The sequence below is a fragment of the Haemorhous mexicanus genome, chromosome 27 (assembly GCF_027477595.1).
Source record: "Haemorhous mexicanus isolate bHaeMex1 chromosome 27, bHaeMex1.pri, whole genome shotgun sequence".
In the NCBI taxonomy this organism is placed as follows: domain Eukaryota; kingdom Metazoa; phylum Chordata; class Aves; order Passeriformes; family Fringillidae; genus Haemorhous; species Haemorhous mexicanus.
In genome coordinates, this window is record NC_082367.1 from 422457 (window position 1) to 440554 (window position 18098).

The 18098-nt window shown below is 54.8% G+C and overlaps 1 protein-coding gene across 3 annotated transcripts in view; it reads left to right on the forward strand.

Annotated features, from left to right (window-relative positions):
• PTPRU (protein tyrosine phosphatase receptor type U) overlaps positions 1–18098 on the forward strand; it is a 57660-nt gene that overhangs the window by 28832 nt on the left and 10730 nt on the right. For 2 of the 3 annotated variants that reach the window (XM_059868941.1, XM_059868939.1), the window contains exons 9-25: positions 119–228; positions 544–745; positions 1552–1693; positions 1804–2077; positions 3689–3725; positions 4273–4411; positions 7092–7249; positions 9443–9633; positions 10806–10878; positions 11018–11094; positions 12633–12669; positions 12977–13074; positions 13171–13287; positions 13863–14017; positions 15320–15455; positions 15549–15698; positions 15803–15976. In XM_059868941.1, coding sequence (XP_059724924.1) covers positions 119–228; positions 544–745; positions 1552–1693; positions 1804–2077; positions 3689–3725; positions 4273–4411; positions 7092–7249; positions 9443–9633; positions 10806–10878; positions 11018–11094; positions 12633–12669; positions 12977–13074; positions 13171–13287; positions 13863–14017; positions 15320–15455; positions 15549–15698; positions 15803–15976 — 2270 coding nt within the window. The remainder of the gene's footprint in view (positions 1–118; positions 229–543; positions 746–1551; positions 1694–1803; positions 2078–3688; positions 3726–4272; positions 4412–7091; positions 7250–9442; positions 9634–10805; positions 10879–11017; positions 11095–12632; positions 12670–12976; positions 13075–13170; positions 13288–13862; positions 14018–15319; positions 15456–15548; positions 15699–15802; positions 15977–18098) is intronic. The other variant, XM_059868940.1, reaches the window with a different exon arrangement.

Genomic DNA, 18098 nt, shown 5'->3' on the forward strand with positions numbered 1-18098 from the left:
TGTGGTGGCTCGGTCACAGGGCACAACTGCCACAACCACTGAGAAGGGTTTCCTGGAAGATTTGTCTTTACAGACTGGTTTCCAGCTGCATCCAAGCATATCTCCTTTCCTTCCCCAGTGCCTGGTGGCATCGCTTCCGAGTCCCTCACGTTCACCCCACTGGAGGACATGATATTTCTGAAGTGGGAGGAACCAGTGGAGCCCAATGGCCTCATCACGCAGTACGAGGTACATCCTGGCTGGTGTGGCACGTGGGGTACATGGGGACATGGGATGGTCCTGTTGAGGGGTGTGTTCGAAGGGTCTGGGACAACCTCTGCTGTCAGCCATGAGGATTAGAGACAGCTGCTGCTACTCCTGAGTCCTCTGGCTTTTCCAGTGAACCTCTGCCTTTGTTTCATCTTAAAAAGTCCCTCGCTGCCTCCAGGCTGCCCCATGACCATCCCCTCCTCTGAATTCATTGTTTTAATCCCTTCTCCTCCTGAATCTGGGCTCTGTCCCCTCTCCCATGGCCACGGGTGATGCTGTGCCCTGACTCTGCAGATCAGCTACCAGAGCATTGAGTCCTCAGACCCAGCGGTGAATGTGCCGGGCCCGCGGCGCACAGTGTCCAAGCTGCGCAACGAGACCTACCACGTGTTCTCCAACCTGCACCCCGGCACCACCTACCTGTTCTCGGTGCGGGCCCGCACTGGCAAGGGCTTTGGCCAGACGGCGCTCACCGAGATCACCACCAACATCTCTGGTAGGTTCCCCCAGTCCATTCCTGCTGCTGGGGCTTCTCCTCCACTCAGTTGTCCTACCGTGGTGGGGAGCCTCTGGCTCACTCCCGTGGTTTTGGTGACTGGCAGTGTTTTAGTGGCTGGATGCTGTCATAGAAAGATGCTTTTGGTGGTGGCAGCTGTGCTGTGAGCCCAAAGGCAGTCCCCAGACTGGTGAGTCCCCGTCTGGGGAGCCTTGCCAGCCCAGTGCTGGTGGCTGGTGCTGTCTGAGCTCTCAGTCTATGAGCGAGGGATTAATTGGGCTTTGTTAATAAGCTGTGCAGTACTCAGGGCTCTTTGCTCATGTCCATGGTGTCGCATTAACTGCAGCAAATGGACTGAACTGAGTGTGAATGGGGACACTGAGACAAAGCAGCTCAAGCTGGACCCCAGTGGCTGCCAGTGTGATGGTTTGGGGACCACAAGGTTAGGCCAGGCATGAGGGGGGTCCCCCACCTTAGTCTGGGGGTGTTGCTGGGCTGACTCAGATGTGCTTCTACCGTGGGGTGGCAGCAGCTCACACTGTGCCAGTGATTCTGAGTGGTGCTATTCTTGGGCATATCTCAAGACTGGAGCATTCGGGTCCTGCTGAGGTTGGATCCCACTCTTGGTTTCTTCCCCTCTGCCAGACTGGTGTTGGTAACCTCCCTTGTGCACACCCAGGGGTCATCTCTCAACTCTTGTTCAAGACATGGAGGTGTTTTTTACTTTATTTGCAATAATTCATATGACACCACTGGGTGATGCCTTGCCCTGGGCAAAGCTGCTCATGCCTCAGTTTGTCCCTAAGCCAGGGGAGCCCCAGGACTCACCCCAGCTCCTGTTGCAGCTCCCACCTTTGACTACGGGGACATGCCATCGCCACTGAGTGAGTCAGAGAGCACCATCACAGTGCTACTGCGGCCGGCACAGGGCAGAGGGGCTCCCATCAGGTAGGTCGGGGCTGCAGGAGGGCGCGACCCCAAATAGGGGTTATACAGCAGGGTCCAAGGACGCGCAGGACCATTCTTCCCAAAACTAACCTGTGCCTGGTCCTCACCAGCACCTATCAGGTCATTGTGGAGGAGGACCGGCCCAAGAAGCTGAAGCGGGAGCTGGGGGGGCAGGAGTGCTTCCCAGTGCCGCTCACCTTCGACGATGCCATGTCGCGCGGCTCCGTGCACTACTTCGGGGCAGAGCTGCCTGCCAGCAGCCTCACTGAGGCCAAGCCTTTCACTGTGGGGGACAACCAGACCTACAGTGGCTACTGGAACCCGCCTCTGGAGCCCAAGAAGGCCTATCTCATCTACTTCCAGGCCATGAGCAACCTCAAAGGGGTGAGTAGCCCTGGCACCCTGCTCCAGCCAGGGGCTGGACCAGGTGAGGGCAGGCTGGGGTCTTGGGGTTGTTAAAAATGGGACTACTTTTAGATTGTCCTCCCCTGGGTCACCCTCTGGGTTCACCCCTGATGTCTGGCCAGGGGGCAGTTGGTGCTCCAGGCCACCCTTATGGCATGTTGAGATGATGGGTGGGTGTCCTGCTCCAGCACCCCTGGTGGTGCCTGTCCCCATGCCGATGCTGGGGGTGGAATAGCCTAATTTCCCCCACCCACTGCACTACTAGCCAGGACACCAACAAGCACCAGTGCAGGGGAGCCCCTATTCCTGAGGCTGCTTCTGGGTTGGAGAAGGACTGTTTGGGCAGCCAGAGCTGTGTGTCATTGCTGGGACCCAGCGCTGGCAGGACGGCCAGTCCCAGCTCTAGAGAACTCCTGGGAGCTCCCACGCTGCCCTTCCTTCCCTGCTGCTGCCAGTTCCCTCTACAGAGCTGCACCCCCTGTACCCCCGGGCTGATTCCTCCAAGTCACTGGCAGGACCCACCCTGTGGGGACCCTTCTTGGCATCACCTGCTCCAGCAGCTCCTGTCTGACCCGCGGGAGCATCCTCATCCTACATATCTCTCTCTGTCCTGCTGGAAAGTGGTTACTGAGTCCTTTTCTTTGCTCTGGGGTCATTCACACCTCGCTTCTTCAGTTGTAATTAGAGCCAAGAAGGACAGGGAGGGTCCTGGCTCTGGCTCCCTTGGCCCTGCTGGATGATGACTGGTGGCTGATGCTGTGTTACATCTTTCCTCTTGGGAGGTAATGGATTTATCCCAGCAGCCATCAGATGTTGAAAAAACGCTGGATCGTAGCTGGGGTTTTTCATGGGTTTTGTGCCAGAAGAAGCAGGAAGAGAAGGAAAAGCTGGAGATCCCAGAGAGAGCAGTGCTGTAGCTGGCCCTGCCCTGGGCATGTGGCATGGGCAGGTCTTGGGCCAAGAGGGGATGGAGCACAATGATGCCTGGTGTCTTGAGAGACTGGAGGATGCTTGGAGAAGACAATACTGCCAAAGTGGTGCTTTTTGTTTTGCAACAGAAGTTGGATGAATGGAAAAATGGAATATTTTAGCTGAACCCATCCCTAAACTGCAAATGTTAAAACTGTTGGAGACTTAAGCTGGAACCTCATGGCAACCTTGGCAGCAGGTGCAGAGCGCTAGGACTGGGGCTTGAAACTTTGACTGATAGAAGACAAACCCATGAAGCTCTGGATGACAGCCTGAGAGTGTTTCAGCTGTAGCTGGTGGCACATTGGTGACATGTGGCTTGGCTGTGTCTGCTGGGTTCTTCATGCTCTTGAGCTTCACCATCCCCTCTGTGCAAGGAGCGGTGGCTCTGGCTAAACCTGGGAATGCTGGGGCCAGATCATTCAGCAGCGTCTCTTAGGATGTGGGTTCCCAGGAGCTCTTTGGGTGCTGCAGCACAAATCACACATGGACTCCCTCAATTTGGGGGCTGAAGCACCAATGGATCAGCCCTGTGCACACCCAGCCTCTCTTGGGTGAGAGTGGGGAGCAGAGCCGCTGGGAAACTCATCCAGCACTGACCCCCCGTTTTTACCTCCATAGGAAACTCGGCTGAACTGTGTCCGGATTGCTCGCAAAGGTGAGCCCCCCCTTTGCCCTGACCTCTCTGAGGCTGTGGCTCTGGCCCCATGGCTGCTCCGGTGGTCAGGGCTCTGCCAGTGGGTTGGGACCCACCCTGGCGGAGGCTGGGCTGCGTGTGATGGGTTATTCCAGCTCCACCCCACACTCTTCTGTTTTCCACTCTCTTTGGTATACGGGGTTTTCCCCTTGGTTGAATTTTCCTTCTTAATGCTGTTACCATAGCGGAGGTGGGGCTGGAATGATGGTGCTAGATGCTGAATCCAGGGATGGGTGATCTTACATGGGGTGTGATGAAAGGTGCACAAAGGGACTGTCCCACCCCACTGGAACTGAGAGAGGGACTTGTCCACGGTCGTAGTGTGGCACTGCAGAGCCCTGTAGTATCTTGGTTGAATAACTTGTGTTCATGGAGAAACGAGCATCCCATGGGACGAATCCCAGTGTTTTCATGCCTGATGTTGCCTATCCCCCTGGAGTGGAGTGTGGTGGGTGCTCATAGCACCCTTGTCCACCGACCCTTCCTGCCTGTCCCTGTCCCCTGGCAGCTGCCTGCAAAGAGAGCAAGCGTCCTCTGGAGGTGTCCCAGCACTCGGAGGAGATGGGCCTGATCCTGGGAATCTGTGCTGGAGGGCTCATCATCCTGATTATCCTGCTGGGAGCCATCATCGTTGCCATTCGGAAAGGGTAAGGAGACCTGGGCTGGTGGCTGGCGCTTCGTCTGTCCTTCCCTCCCTCCCAGTTCAGCCTTCCTCCACCACCCCAGCATTAACTGGGATTACTGGTGGGGATTCAGCTGCTCTGGGCAGGCTCCAGACGCTCCCTCGAGCTGAGTCTCCATGGGCCTGTGCATCTCATTGGGCAGAGAGGCCCCATGCTGTGTGACACCAGGCATGGCAGGGCACATTGGGGACTGAGCAGCAAAGTCCTGGGGATGTTTCTACCTCCTCTGCAGCTTTGTTCCACTGTCCCTCTCCCCCATATTTTTTGTTTTTTTGCTTCTTTTCCTGCTGGTTCTTGGCTTTGTGCTGTTCTGGTGATCCTGCATGGATGGAAATGCTTCTGGCTTGTGCCCGAGCCCGACACTGGTGCTGAGCCCAGCTCTCCCCATCCCACCAGCTCTTCCCTGCCAACAGCAGCCATGGGACCCCAGGGTGTGCAGCCCTACACCCCCAGCCCCAAATTACAAAAATCAGCTTAATCTACACTGAGATGTTGCCTCTGGGCTTCCCTGCTGCCTTGGCCAGGCCAGCAGGAGCACATCCAGCATAGATGTGGCCATGGCCATTGTGGCTGGCTGGCACTGGGGGAGCTCATGGGGTGGGAGGGAGGAGGGCGAGGGCTTTTCGGGCCGCTCATCCCTGGGAGCGCTGGGGATGTGGCTGCTGCTTTTCACGTGGTTGCAATGCCCTGGAAAAGTGGCTTCTTCTGTGCGGGGCCGGGGGGGCTCTCAGAGCTGGGATAAAGGACATCAATTAAACACGGGGCTTGGGAGGATGGAGCAAAGTACGTGAACAGCCAGAGGGAGAGAAAAACAGCAGGGCAGAGCCTTAGCCCCTGTAAATCTGCAAAGCTCTTTATGGCTGTGTGTACCTTGGAAGGATCCTTATGGATTTATGTTGCTGGAAGAGTGGGGCTGCAGCATCCCTGCACATTTTGAGGTGCGGGGCTGGCTCATGCCTTCATTGGCTCCTTCCCTGATGGAGCAGATGCCGGCAGCACTGATGTGTTTTGGGGAGTAATGCTGTGGGTGAGAAGCTGTGAATGTGGCTGCTGCATTCCTATTGCCAGTGCTGCCAGGCAGGAGGAAGAGGAGCAGTTCTGCTTCAGCATCCCAGGATGAACCTGTTGAAGGATAAACCAGAGGCACAAATTAGATCTGATGTTGAGAAGCCTGAATTTGGGGCTGTTGGGAAGCTGGGATGAGCTCATAAATCTTCTCAAGAGTGCTTTGCAATTGAAGAAACACTGATGTGGTGGAATGGAAATGCAGCCTTGGAATATGTTTGTCTCCAGTAAATGATGCACTGGGAATGTGACATTCCAATGCCATCTCCCACTCTGGGCCCCTAACCAACAGCGTGAGGGAAATCCCTACATTTGGGACATCTGTGTTGTTCACTCTTAAAAATTATAGAATAACCCCTTGGACAAGGGAGCTGTGGACACCCACCACAAGTGTGGTCTGAGAGGAGGTGGCTGAGAGCTGGTGCTTGTGCTCTCCTGCCAGGATGTCGGCTCCTGCCTGGAGTAAATAACCTGTGGGTGTCACAGGGGAGCCTGATTCCTTTATGGTGAATTGAATTTTCTGGCATCTGACTTGCCCTGTAACCTCCCTTCTCAATAGTGGAGAAAAGCTGCTTATGCAATATCTGCTGTTCTCTTTGCACGCTTGCCAGGAGGAGCTACTATTCTTACTCCTATTACCCGTAAGTAATTGTCATTCTCCTGCTTTACCCTCCTTCCAACCACCCCCCTCACCCCGCTGCTCCGACAAGTCCTTATCTCTGCCAAGTGCATTTTAAGGGTCTCTTTGGATCAGGGAAAATAATGCTGCTGAACTTGTTAGAGACAGAAGGTAGCGTAAAGGGGAAGGGTCAGCAACTCTGAGTTGAATTCTGGATTTTAGCAGTGCCTTGCAGTGTTCCAGCCCCTCCACAATGCTGACATGGGCTCAGATCTCCTGTTCATCCTTCTGGCTTAATCACTGCTCTGGCTTTGAAGCCTGATGCTACCTCTCAAAAGTGTTCATTTGGGTTTCTTTGCCTAAATGACCTGAATTTGGGGTGGGAGGTTCTGTCCCAATGAGAACTCCTGGGATTTCCCAGCATCTTCGTTAGGTGCCTAAAGAGACCCTGCACGGGGGAAAAAGCCTCTGCAGTGGCTGCTGAGCATGGGTTTACTCAGGGGTGTCCAGCCCACCCCTTGGGATGGATTTGGCCCCTGACCTGGCTTTAAAATCACAGAATTATTTGGCTTGGAAGGGGCTTAAAGCTCATCTCATTCCAACCCTTGCCATGGGCAGGGACACCTTCCACTAGACCAGGGGGTCATGCCTGGAGAACTGGGGCTGGGGAGGGCTGGGGCAGATCCATGTGATGGGAGATGACTGGAGAGAGCATTTGACTGCACAAGGAGCACACCTGGCTGTCCAAGGGCAGGGGACAGGAGGAGACATTGAAGTTGCGCAGCTGGAGTTGCTACAGCCAGCGAGGGATGCTGCATGTGTGGCTGGGACTGGCTTGGGACAGCAGAGAACCAAAGCATGATGACCACACTGCTACAAATAATCTATTCTGCTCCTGGATTAATCCAAGCCCAGGAGCTTTGAGGGCACCCTGCTCACTTCTGCTCCTCCCCATTGCAGGAAACCCGTGAATATGACCAAGGCCACCATAAACTACCGGCATGAGAAGACACACATGATGAGTGCCATCGACAGGAGCTTCACCGACCAGAGCACCCTGCAGGAGGATGAGCGCCTGGGGCTGTCCTTCATGGACACCCACGGCTACGGAAACAGAGGTGAGGGTGGGAGCCTGGCATCCCCTGTTCTCCTTCCACAACTGTGGAAGCAGAGGTGAGGTTGGTAACCCAGCATCCCCCTGCTCCCATCCCACAACTGTGGCAACCAAGGTATGGTTGGGGACCCTGGCATCCCCCTGCTTCCTTCCAGCCACAAAGATGCCCAATAACCCCAAAATATCACAGAAACAGCCTGCCAGAGCTCAAGGAGTGTTTGGACTACGCTATCAGGCATGGGATGGGGTTGTTGGAGTGTCCGTGCAGGGCCAGGAGTTTGACTCGGGGGTCTCTGTGGATCCCTTTCAACTCAGGATATTCTGTGATTCTCTTTGGTGTTACATCTGTTTTAGACTGATGTGTGTGGCATAGCAGGCTCTTCCCTGCCCTGTGTAAATCTCCAAGGGCATGGATTTCATCGGTGTTGGAGCTTTTGCCACCCTCCAGGCTGTGCTGAAGGGGAAGCTCTTGTGGGGAGCTGGATCTTGGTCTTCTCATGGAGATCTGAGCTTGTGGCTGGGCTGGTTGAGGCCATTGGTGGGCTAAAGACCTGGCTGCAGCCCCCTGGAACTGGGTGAATCCCACCTCCCGAGTTATGCTGAGGTTGGAAGCTTTCCCCCAGCCTTCCCCACACAGCCTGGGCATTGAAGGGTTAAAGAGCCCCTGTGCTCCCATCAGAGGGAGAGTGATAACTTCACTCCCACTGGAGGATGTGTTTCCATGCTGATTTAGTTGTAAAATAACTCTTTGGCTGCCCCAGTTTCAGCCATATGCTAATAACATCTGTTACAGTAGCTGCAAGATGCCGCCTGCACGCGGCTCTTCCGCATGGGCTGCGGGACTGATGCGCTTCCTGCCATTGTCTCATGGATCATTAAAGCCCAGAGGGCAAACTTTTCCTCCTCTTAACACATCGAGCTTGGTTAGGTCTGTGTTTTCTTTGGTCGCTGTCCTTGAAACTCTCTAAGGGTGGTTGGGCTGAGCTGGGGAGCTCAGGCTGTCTGCCATGGTTGGCAGAGTCTCCATTGCCTGTGAACATCCTTAATTAACAAAGGGAAATTAATGGCTTGGTGACTGGTTGGTGGCTGTACCCCCCCCCCCCCCCTTCAGTTTCTGTGCATTTAAAAGAAAGTCACTAATCCTCATGGAAACCCCAGTGGTTCCTCAGCGTGTGGCTGTGGCAGCAGCTTGCAAATGCCAGCAATTAATGAATTCCTCTTTAATCCCAGCAGCTGATGAGCCCATTGGTCAGGTCATGGCGTGTGGGAGGCACTCTCCTGGGTTGTCCTTTTGGTTCCCACTGCCAGAGGGCCGGGTTAGACGGGATATTGGGAAGGAATTCTTCCCTCTGAGCGTGGTAAGGACCTGCCACAGGCTGCCCAGAGAAGCTCTGGCTGCCCCTGCATCCCTGGCAGTGCCCAAGGCCACATTGGTCAGGGCTTGGAGCAGCCTGGAACAGTGGAAGGTGTCCCTGCCCATGGCTGGGCAGGCACTGGATGGGCTTTAAGGTCCCTTCCAACCCAAACCATTCCATGGATCCCTGCCTGCCCTTCTCTGGGAGTAGCTCAGAGCACCAGGTTTTGTGCAAACCCATATTTTGGGATCTGGTGTGGGAACTTGCCCTGACAAACACAGGTGAGGTCTTCGCCTGGCTCTGCTGGTAATGACACAGCAAAGGCATAAACCAGGTAAATACTGCACAGGCTCTCCATCAAAGCAGCAAGCTCCATTTGTGGCAGTGTGAGGAATCCAGTGCTGGTCTTTAGCAGTGAGGGAAATGAACTGTTAAGCTGTGCTGGAGACTTTGGCAAGGTGATTTTTCAAGTTAGGATCTTGTGTGAATATTTGGGCATGGAGCTCTTGCTTGTCTACATGGGAGCTCATTGTTCCAGCCAAGGGGAAGTGCGGTTAGTATCCTCTTACGGCCTTGCCCACTGATTTTTAATTGACCTGCTGAGGTCCTAAAAGGCTGTACTGGGTATTTTTGGCTTTGTGGTGTAGGAGGAGCTGTAGAGAGCATGATGGGGTGGGAGTGGAATTGAGGGCTGGACCCCTGGTGGTCCCCAGAGAGGGCCTGCAGTAGCTGCATCTCCCGTGTATGTCTTCCCCAGCCCTCTGTGGGTGTGAGGAGGTGATGGGGATGCAGCCCAAGGTTTTGCTGCCCTGCTAGCCCCTGGTTGTCCCTCCCTTGTGCAGGTGACCAGCGCAACAGTGTGGTCAACGAGTCCAGCAGCCTGCTGGGGAGCTCCCCGCGGCGGCAGTGTGGCCGCAAGGGCTCCCCGTACCACACGGGGCAGCTGCACCCGGCCGTGCGCGTGGCCGACCTCCTGCAGCACATCAACCAGATGAAGACAGCGGAAGGCTACGGCTTCAAGCAGGAGTATGAGGTGGGGACAGTTTGTGCCAATGTCTCAGGGGGTGCGGGAGGTAGGATGGACAGGGGGACACGGATGGGATCCGTGTGCGAGGAGACAATGCTCTGGGTCTGGAGCTCTGGATGGGAGCTGGAGCTCACAGCTCTGGGCTGGCATTGTTAGCATGGGGGTGTTCCTGAGTCAGGATTGGATGGCTGGTGCTGGCAGCTCTGGGTTATTTCTCAGCTTGAACAGGTCCCTGAGATGAGCCAAACCAGCCTGGCCAGCCCGATCTGCAGTGCGTCATCCCAGCTCTCCTGCATGGGCCAGGGCTGCTCCTTCTTTCCCTTTTCTTTTCCTGGGCATCACCATGTCACCTTCTGCTCTCCAGCACACTTGGCCTGTGATAAGCATGGCCATAGCCTAGGAACAAGCAAATCCTCTGCAATCTGGTAGCTCCAAGACCATGAAGACCTTGGGGAGGGTGATGCCAGGGGAGGGATTTCTTTCCCCAAGAGTTGTTGGTGGCATCATGTCCATCCCAGCTGGCCAGGTCAGAGCACTCGTAACAGAGCAGGTTATTTCACAAGTCTCTGCCTCAGCACAGCCAGCGGAGTAATTTCCTGACTCCTCAGTGTCCCACAGGTCTGGAGATTGAATTTTCTCAGTGAAATTACTGTTTAATGCTCAGCTGTTTCAGGAGCAGGAGCTCTCCCCCCCCTTTCAAGCATTGGACAAACCAGGGCTTGCTATAATCATTAGTGCTCCTTGAAAAGCTGCTGTATGTTCTTGGAACTAGTCATTTGAAAGCACTCAGATATTATGGGAGGGGAGAAAACATGTAATTTCCTTCCACTTTCCACCTCTTACGCCAATCTATGAATGTCACTGTTATTACACACAAACCTGTTCTGTGCTGGGGAGAGAAAGGATCTGGGGAGGTTTAGGAATAAAAAAAAACTACAACCAACCCTAGGAAAATAAACCAACCCAGGCAGTCTGTAATTTGCTGGAAAATGGGCTGTTTTGTGGATGTAACAGGGGTGTGTAGCTTGGCAGAGTGTGCTTTGGAGGTAGAGATGAGGCTGCAGGAGCCAGGTGTTGGGGTGGAGGGACCATCCTGTCTGTCCTGCTCCCCAGGGAGCTTTTGGGGCTGGGGGAACCCTAGAGTTCTAGCCCTCAGCTTGAGATGTCCATCCTTACAGAGTTTCTTTGAAGGCTGGGATGCTTCAAAGAAGAAAGACAAGACCAAAGGGAGACAGGATCATGTGTCCACATGTGAGTGCCTTTAGCAAAGGCTTAGACACCCCAAACAGCTTCAATATCCCATGTTCTGCAGATTCCTGGGCCAAAGTGATTGCCCAGGGAGCCCTGGTGGGTGAGCAGGCACTGATGGTTCCTTGTCCCCTTTCCCCAGATGACCGTCACCGCGTGAAGCTGCACCCGCTGCTGGGTGACCCCAACTCCGACTACATCAACGCCAACTACATTGACGTAAGTGGGGACAGGGCCTGTGTTCCTGGGGCTCTGGGCTGCCACACGAGCTTCCTGTGGCCTCTCAGGGTTTGTCCAGCAGCATTTAGAGGACTTTGGACATCCCAGGGTGGGCTGGTCAGTGCATCCTTGGAACACATCATGAAGGACCTGCCTGATTTATTTGTGTTCATCAGCAGTTTCTGCTTGTTGCATCTCTCTCTGCTCTGCTCTGTCCCTCCTTCTCATTCCCTCTCTGCTTTTCTATCCTCTTCCCCCTCACCTGATCATGTGGCCGTGGATCTCCCTCTCCCTGGGTGGGGGATGCAGAGGTTGAGAGGACCAAAGGATCATCTGGGGCTCACAGTGGAGCATCCCTCGATCCTGCTGGTGTGTGTGAGTCTGGGCTGAGCCCAGCCCTAGTGTCCTCTGAGAGGAGTGTCCCCAAGAGGGATGTCCCCTGCCACCTCCAGTGATGCTGAGACCAGAGCAGCTGCAGGAAGGCTCCAGCATCTCCTGGAAGCAACAGCAAATCCCACTTTTCCCTCCTGCCCAGAGGATGTTGTCTGTCAGTGTGGCCTGATCCCAGTGCCCAAGCAGTGTCCCTCAGCCTGTCCCTGTCCCCTGTGTCCTTTCTGCCATGTCTCTCCATGGTCTGCTCCAGGGCAGCCTCTCTAACCCCTCTCTGCTCTGTGCCTCACTAATATCTCTGATCTTTTTCTCTCAAACCTGTGTCCCAATGGGATCGTTAAGATTCGGATTAACCGAGAAGTAAGTAGACTCTTCCCCCTCTCCTCCTTCTCTGCTCCCATCTCCTCCCAGGCCTCACCATGGGCAGTGTGGTCCAAATACCATCAGGAACAGGCAGGCTGGGAAAATGTGTCCATAAACCTGGGAATGTCCAGGAAATGGGAAAGCAAGGTCTGTGTGGCACTGAGACATGGAAAGCAGGGCCCATGTGCTCTGAGAAGGGGTTGAATTTGACCCACAAAAATCCCCTGTGAAAAGACCCACAAGGGATGGAGAAGCCACTGTCACCTCCATGCGTGTGGTGTGGTTTAACTCTGCTGGACCCATGGCCAGGGTGTGGGACACAGGGTTCACAGTCCCTCTGGCAGTAGCCTGGCTGGAATGCGCTCTTTAGCATGTCCTTGTTAAGGGCTGAGCAGCTGGGATGAGGGAGGGGAGTGGGGCTGTCTCAGCAGCAGGTGGCTGCTGTGCAATGGGGGGGTCACTAATGGGGCTCTCCTGGCAGCAGTGGGGTGGCAGCAGGAGCTGGAGTGGAGCTCGTGGATCCCTCAAGGTGCTGATAAAGGATTTTGCAGACTGGGGGTGTGGGTCGGGCATTACATAAACCTCTTGTGGATGCAGGAGATGCACCGTTCTGGGACAGGGTGTGCTGAGTATGGGATGGCTGCTGGACCTCCTCCTCCTCCTGCAGTGGACTTGCAGGACCTGGCCCAGTGGCTGTGGGGAATTTCTACCAGTTGGGTGGCTGGGAAGTGTCTTCTAAGGGTCTGTGCCCCAGCTTGGGAGTGATGTCTCTGCTTCCCTTTCAGGGCTACCACAGGTCCAACCACTTCATAGCCACGCAAGGTGAGTCATGCCCTGCCCTCTCAGCCAGTGCTTCCTCAGCTCCTGTGTAGCAGCCAGGTTTTATTCCTGGTGGAATTAAACCTTGCAGGAGCAGGAAAGGAAGGGAGGGGGCCAATGTGGAGCTGCTCCCATCCCTCCTGCCTCCCCTTGGCACTGCACAGCCCTGGGGAAAAGGGCTCTGAGGTGCTGTGGAGCTGTTTGTGCCCCAGAGGCAGGAGGGAGGACATGGTGGCATTGGGCCACTGCTAGGGCTAGGTTCTGCTGCTGCTGCCCATCCATCTGTGGGGGCTTTTACTGTGTCCCACAGGGCCCAGGCAGGAGATGGTGTACGACTTCTGGCGCATGGTGTGGCAGGAGCACTGTTCCAGCATCGTGATGATCACCAAGCTGGTGGAGGTGGGCCGGGTAAGCATCCCTGTTCCCATCCCATGCCGTGCCATCCCATCTCTGCTGGAAGCCACCTCTGCAGAGCCTAGCCCCCATTCTGTGCTCTCCTTGCAGGTTAAATGCTCCAAGTACTGGCCAGATGACTCAGAGATGTACGGGGACATCAAGATCACGCTGGTGGAGTCCGAGACACTGGCTGAGTACTCTGTGCGCACCTTCGCCCTGGAGAGGGTACGGCCCTGCCCCTGCCTGCCCCTGCCTCGGGGACAGACCCCCCTCAGGCTCCTCTCACACTCCATAGCTTGGCATTTACAAGTATCCTGTTTATTTAACCCAATATGGGGTCACCAGTTGCTCCTTCCTTTGCCTTTTTCCTGGCTCTGCACCCTGTGCCAGGCAAGTGGCTAAGTCCCACCTTCGTTTGGACAGTGAGTGAGTGTTTAATTTTTGTGTAAGTGTGGTGGGGGTGAAGGATGTGTTCCTCTCCTGTGGGCTGGAGGTGATGTAGCCATCACTCTGCAGCATGGTAACTGGAGATGGAGCTGGTACAATTTACCCCTTAATCTAGAGGAATGTCAAATTACTGTCTGGTTATAGGGCAGAGACACCTGAGCCTGCTGCCACCTCCTCCTTTTTCTCCTTGGTAGTTTTTAACCCTCTTGCAGCTAAGAGGAGAGAGCTGTGGGGCTGCCCATGCATGTGACTGCTGTGTGGTCCATCTGCCTGGATGCTGAGCTGGCAAAATCATGGATTCCTGAGAAAATCAAGTGTTTGCGTGACCTTGCCCTCTCACCCTTCCCTTGCAGCGGGGTTACTCAGCCCGGCACGAGGTGAAGCAGTTCCACTTCATGTCGTGGCCCGAGCACGGTGTCCCCTACCATGCCACAGGGCTGCTGGCCTTCATCCGCAGGGTGAAGGCGTCCACCCCGCCCGACGCCGGCCCCATCGTCATCCACTGCAGGTGGGGGCAGGGCACGTGTGACAAGTGGGGGTGGAGGGGACCTGAAAGCTCATTCCCCCACCATGGGCTGGGACACCTTCCACTAGTCCAGATTCCTTCAAACCCTGTCCAGCCTGCCCTTGATGTCCCTCTGCGATGGCATCTGTCTGTAAAGTGTCACCACGGGGCTGGTGGCAGCAGGGGCTGGTCCAGGGGGACAAGCAGGGAGCAGCACTGTTTTGAGGCTGCCCCAACCTGTTACTGGTGACAGCTCTGTCCCAGTGGGCAAAGGTGAAATGGCAATGGGCAGCTTGACCACCGTTGATGGTCAGGACGTGGGGTCTGGCTGAAGGGAGAGGCAGGGGGGCAGCAGGACAGCCCTGTTCCCATAGTTACCCACAGGGCTGTCCCTGCAGGGCTCAGCCACCGGGACGCCAGAGCTGGGAGGACACGAGTGACACATCTGAGCAGTTTTGGTGGCTCTCTGTGCCCTGAGCAGGCCTTCCACATGGTGGGCTAATGGCTTTTCTTCCATTGGGCAAACCAGGAGGAGCTGATGAGTGGGAGGCATTTTTTTATTTTTTATTTGATTTCTCCCTGTCAACTGTCTCATCAGCGTTCATTCACCAGCCAGTGTGATTAGTGCCCGTAGCCTGTAATCACTGATAATCATGACGAGTGATTCATCAGCCCCAGAAATTAGTATTTCCCTGGAAAAGACTCTGTAGGAAAGGAACAGGGGGGTGGCTCCATTCCTGACACATCAGTGGGGGGGTTGTGTCAGGGCACAGTACGTCTTCGACTGTGACTCCAGCCATGCCAAGGCCTGGGATGTCACCACTGCTGGACTCACTCTGGGTACCCTGCTGTGTTTAGCCTTATCCTGAGGGTCTCACCTGGTGCATCCAGACCTGCTCATGCCAGGAGAGCCTCCCTGTTTCTCCCAGGGCTCAGAGCTGAGCCATCCTTGGTGCTTTTGGGCTGGGATCCCAGGAGACTGTTGCCACTTAGATGGTTTAGTTGTTGGGTTTGTTGCAAAACCCATGTGTTGTGCTGCCTTAAAAATGAGCTTTAGACATGGGTGCTCACCTGACCTTCACGCACTCTTGGGCCTGCAGCAGGGATGTTGGGGAAGGTTTAAGGCTAAACCAGGCTCTGGAGGTGTGTGAGGTCCTGGCAGCTCAGCAGGGTTGCCGGATACAGGATCTGTGTATTGAGCCCTCGCCCGCAGAGGCCTTGCTTGGTGCCCAGCTGCCTTTCGGGCTGTGTGTGGATGCCAGCACAGACTGGGAATATGTTTGCTGTTTCCCCCTCCATCCCCAGTGCTGGCACGGGGAGGACTGGCTGTTACATCGTCCTGGATGTGATGTTGGACATGGCCGAGTGCGAGGGCGTTGTGGACATCTACAACTGCGTGAAGACCCTCTGCTCACGGAGGATCAACATGATCCAGACGGAGGTGAGCAGCCATCAGGGACAGCTGGAGACACCTGGGGCTGCTGCCACCAGCCGGCTCTGAAGGCTCAGCCCTGTCCCCCTCTCCTCCCCAAAGGAGCAGTACATCTTCATCCATGATGCCATCCTGGAGGCCTGTCTGTGTGGGGAGACCAGCATCCCTGCCAGCGAGTTCAAGCCCACCTACAAGGAGATGGTGAGGATAGAGCCGCAGAGCAACTCCTCGCAGCTGCGGGAGGAGTTCCAGGTGAGCGTCCCAAAACCTTTGCAGCTCCCCCTTGTCCTCACCCTCCCAGTGCCCACCCCTGCTGGGACGAGGCAGGGCTTTGAGGGGGACCCGTGTACCCACAGACATTGAACTCCGTGACCCCGCACCTGGATGTGGAGGAGTGCAGCATTGCGCTCCTGCCCCGCAACCGGGAGCGCAACCGCAGCATGGACGTCCTGCCGCCCGACCGATGCCTTCCCTTCCTCATCTCCGTGGATGGAGACAGCAACAACTACATCAATGCGGCCTTAACTGACGTGAGTGCTCCCTGGGGAGGCAAGGGGCTGCTTCCTGTGGGCTCAGGCAACTTTTCATGACAAAACTTTGTTTGGTTTGGATTTACGGCCTCATTTTGCACAGGAAGGCTCTTTGCAGCTGTGTGCAGGGAGGGAAGGATTGAGATGGTGTAACGGGGTCCTGCACCCCTTCTTCTGTGTAGTAGAACCCTGCAAGAGCTTTTCTCCTGCTCTCATGAGCCGGGCGCTGAGGGACTTGAGGATTTTGCAGTGACAGTGGAGCAGGGGAGGAAGAGGAAGCTTTTGGAGGGGTTGGTGGCATTAAACCCCTCATGTGCTGCCAGTTCCCCCCGTGATCCTCCTGCCCCTCCTGATGCAACTGCGGGGGCTCTGAACTGCTCCCAGAGCCACGATGCATCCCCCTAATGCAATCAGAAAGGACCCTGTAGTGACAAAGCTGTCTCCTAGTGGCTGATGATCACAAAGCAGAGTAGAGGATGCTGCAGGCTCCAAGCCCACACTGAGGAATGGGGTCATTCATCACCAGCCCCACTTCCCTTTCCTTGAAATGCTTTGCATGGGCAGCACAGAGCCCCCCACACCTCAGGCATCTTCCCAGAGCCTCCTGGTCACAACTGAGCACTGGCACCAAGCTGAGCCTTACGTTTTCCACGCTGTGGGTGATTTATCCTGCTGGATCTCTGTGCAGATCCCATCTCCCTGATTCCTGCTTCCACAGCAAAAGCAGTTTGTAAAGCAGAGTGAGCTGCTGATGGTGGGGAGTGGCTCTCATAGTGCTACAGTGGGATGGGAGTTTTGTTTCCAGCTTGCTTGCTGTTTGCATATCCATTTTATCTTTATGCATCACTGAGCCTCCCTTAATCTCTGCTAAAGGGTCAGTGAATGAAATTTTTTTTATAGACAGACAAAGTCCTTTGGATGAAATTCTTGCTGAAGGGATAAAACCTATTTCCCTCTTTGGGTAAAAAAAAAAAAAAGTCACATTCTCTTTAAGTGCCAAAGTGGTTTGCTCAGTCAGTCTGTCCATCTGTCAGATCAGCTTGGCCTGTGCCATCCATCAGTGGTGCTGGTGCCCGTGGAGCTGTGCCCTGCTCCACACCCAGCTGCCACTTACACTTGTTACAAGAGGAGGGTGCCAAGGCAAGCCTGGACAACATGTGGTGAAATCTCTTTCCCCCTGCTGCTCTCATGCCCCTCTGTGAAGGTGGAAAGCTCTTGCTGAGTGCTGGGGTCTCACTGCTGCCCATGGACAGGGCCATGGGAATGGTTCAATAAGGTCATTTCTCTGAGCTCAATCAGGAGGTTCTGCAGCAGTCAGAGGATCCCCATTAGCAGAGAGCTGTGCTGATTCTGTGTCTGAAGAGGCTTGAGCCAAACTGTGTTAGTTTAAGTGTGCCTGATGCAGTGTTGAGCTCAGCTGTCCCTTGGCAAACCAGCAGCAGGATGACCAAGGGGATGTATCTTGTTCAAAGCACAAACCAGAGATACAATAATTTCCTTCCCTCCCACTTCCTTCTTGCAATCTCTAGTATTGTTGCAGGGAGGCCCCGACACAGGAATAATGTGCATTGACTTTATGATTTCAGAAGGCTGAACAAATGCTTTATTAAGCTATACTATATTACACTATACTACTACTATACCACAATACTAATAAAAAAACCTGTGACCCTTTCAGACAGTCATGACACAGCTTTGACCTAATTGTCAATCAATCTAAAACACCCATCACCAGCATCCAATTAAGAAATTCCTCTTCAGTAAACAATTTCCATAACACATTCCACATTTGCCGAACAACAGGCGCAACAATTAGAGATAAGAATTGGTTTTCCCTGAGCTTTCTCACTGCCTTCCCCAAGATTTTTCCTGGGAAGGTTTGCCTGCTGCTCTCTGTGAAGAGAGCTGTGGTCACACTCTCAGATATTTTTCTGGGGGGTTTTCTTCCTCCCCACAAAAAAAAAAAATTGAGCCCAGGTTAGCGATTGTCTCTGCTGCTCTCAGTGCCTGGTGATGGTGTGCTGTGGGTGGGGGTGATGCCGTGGGTGATACTTCCAGTCAGGGCCAGGTGCAGAGCTGGGACCTGGGGTCTTCTGGGAGTCATGGCTTCTTTTTGTTCTTT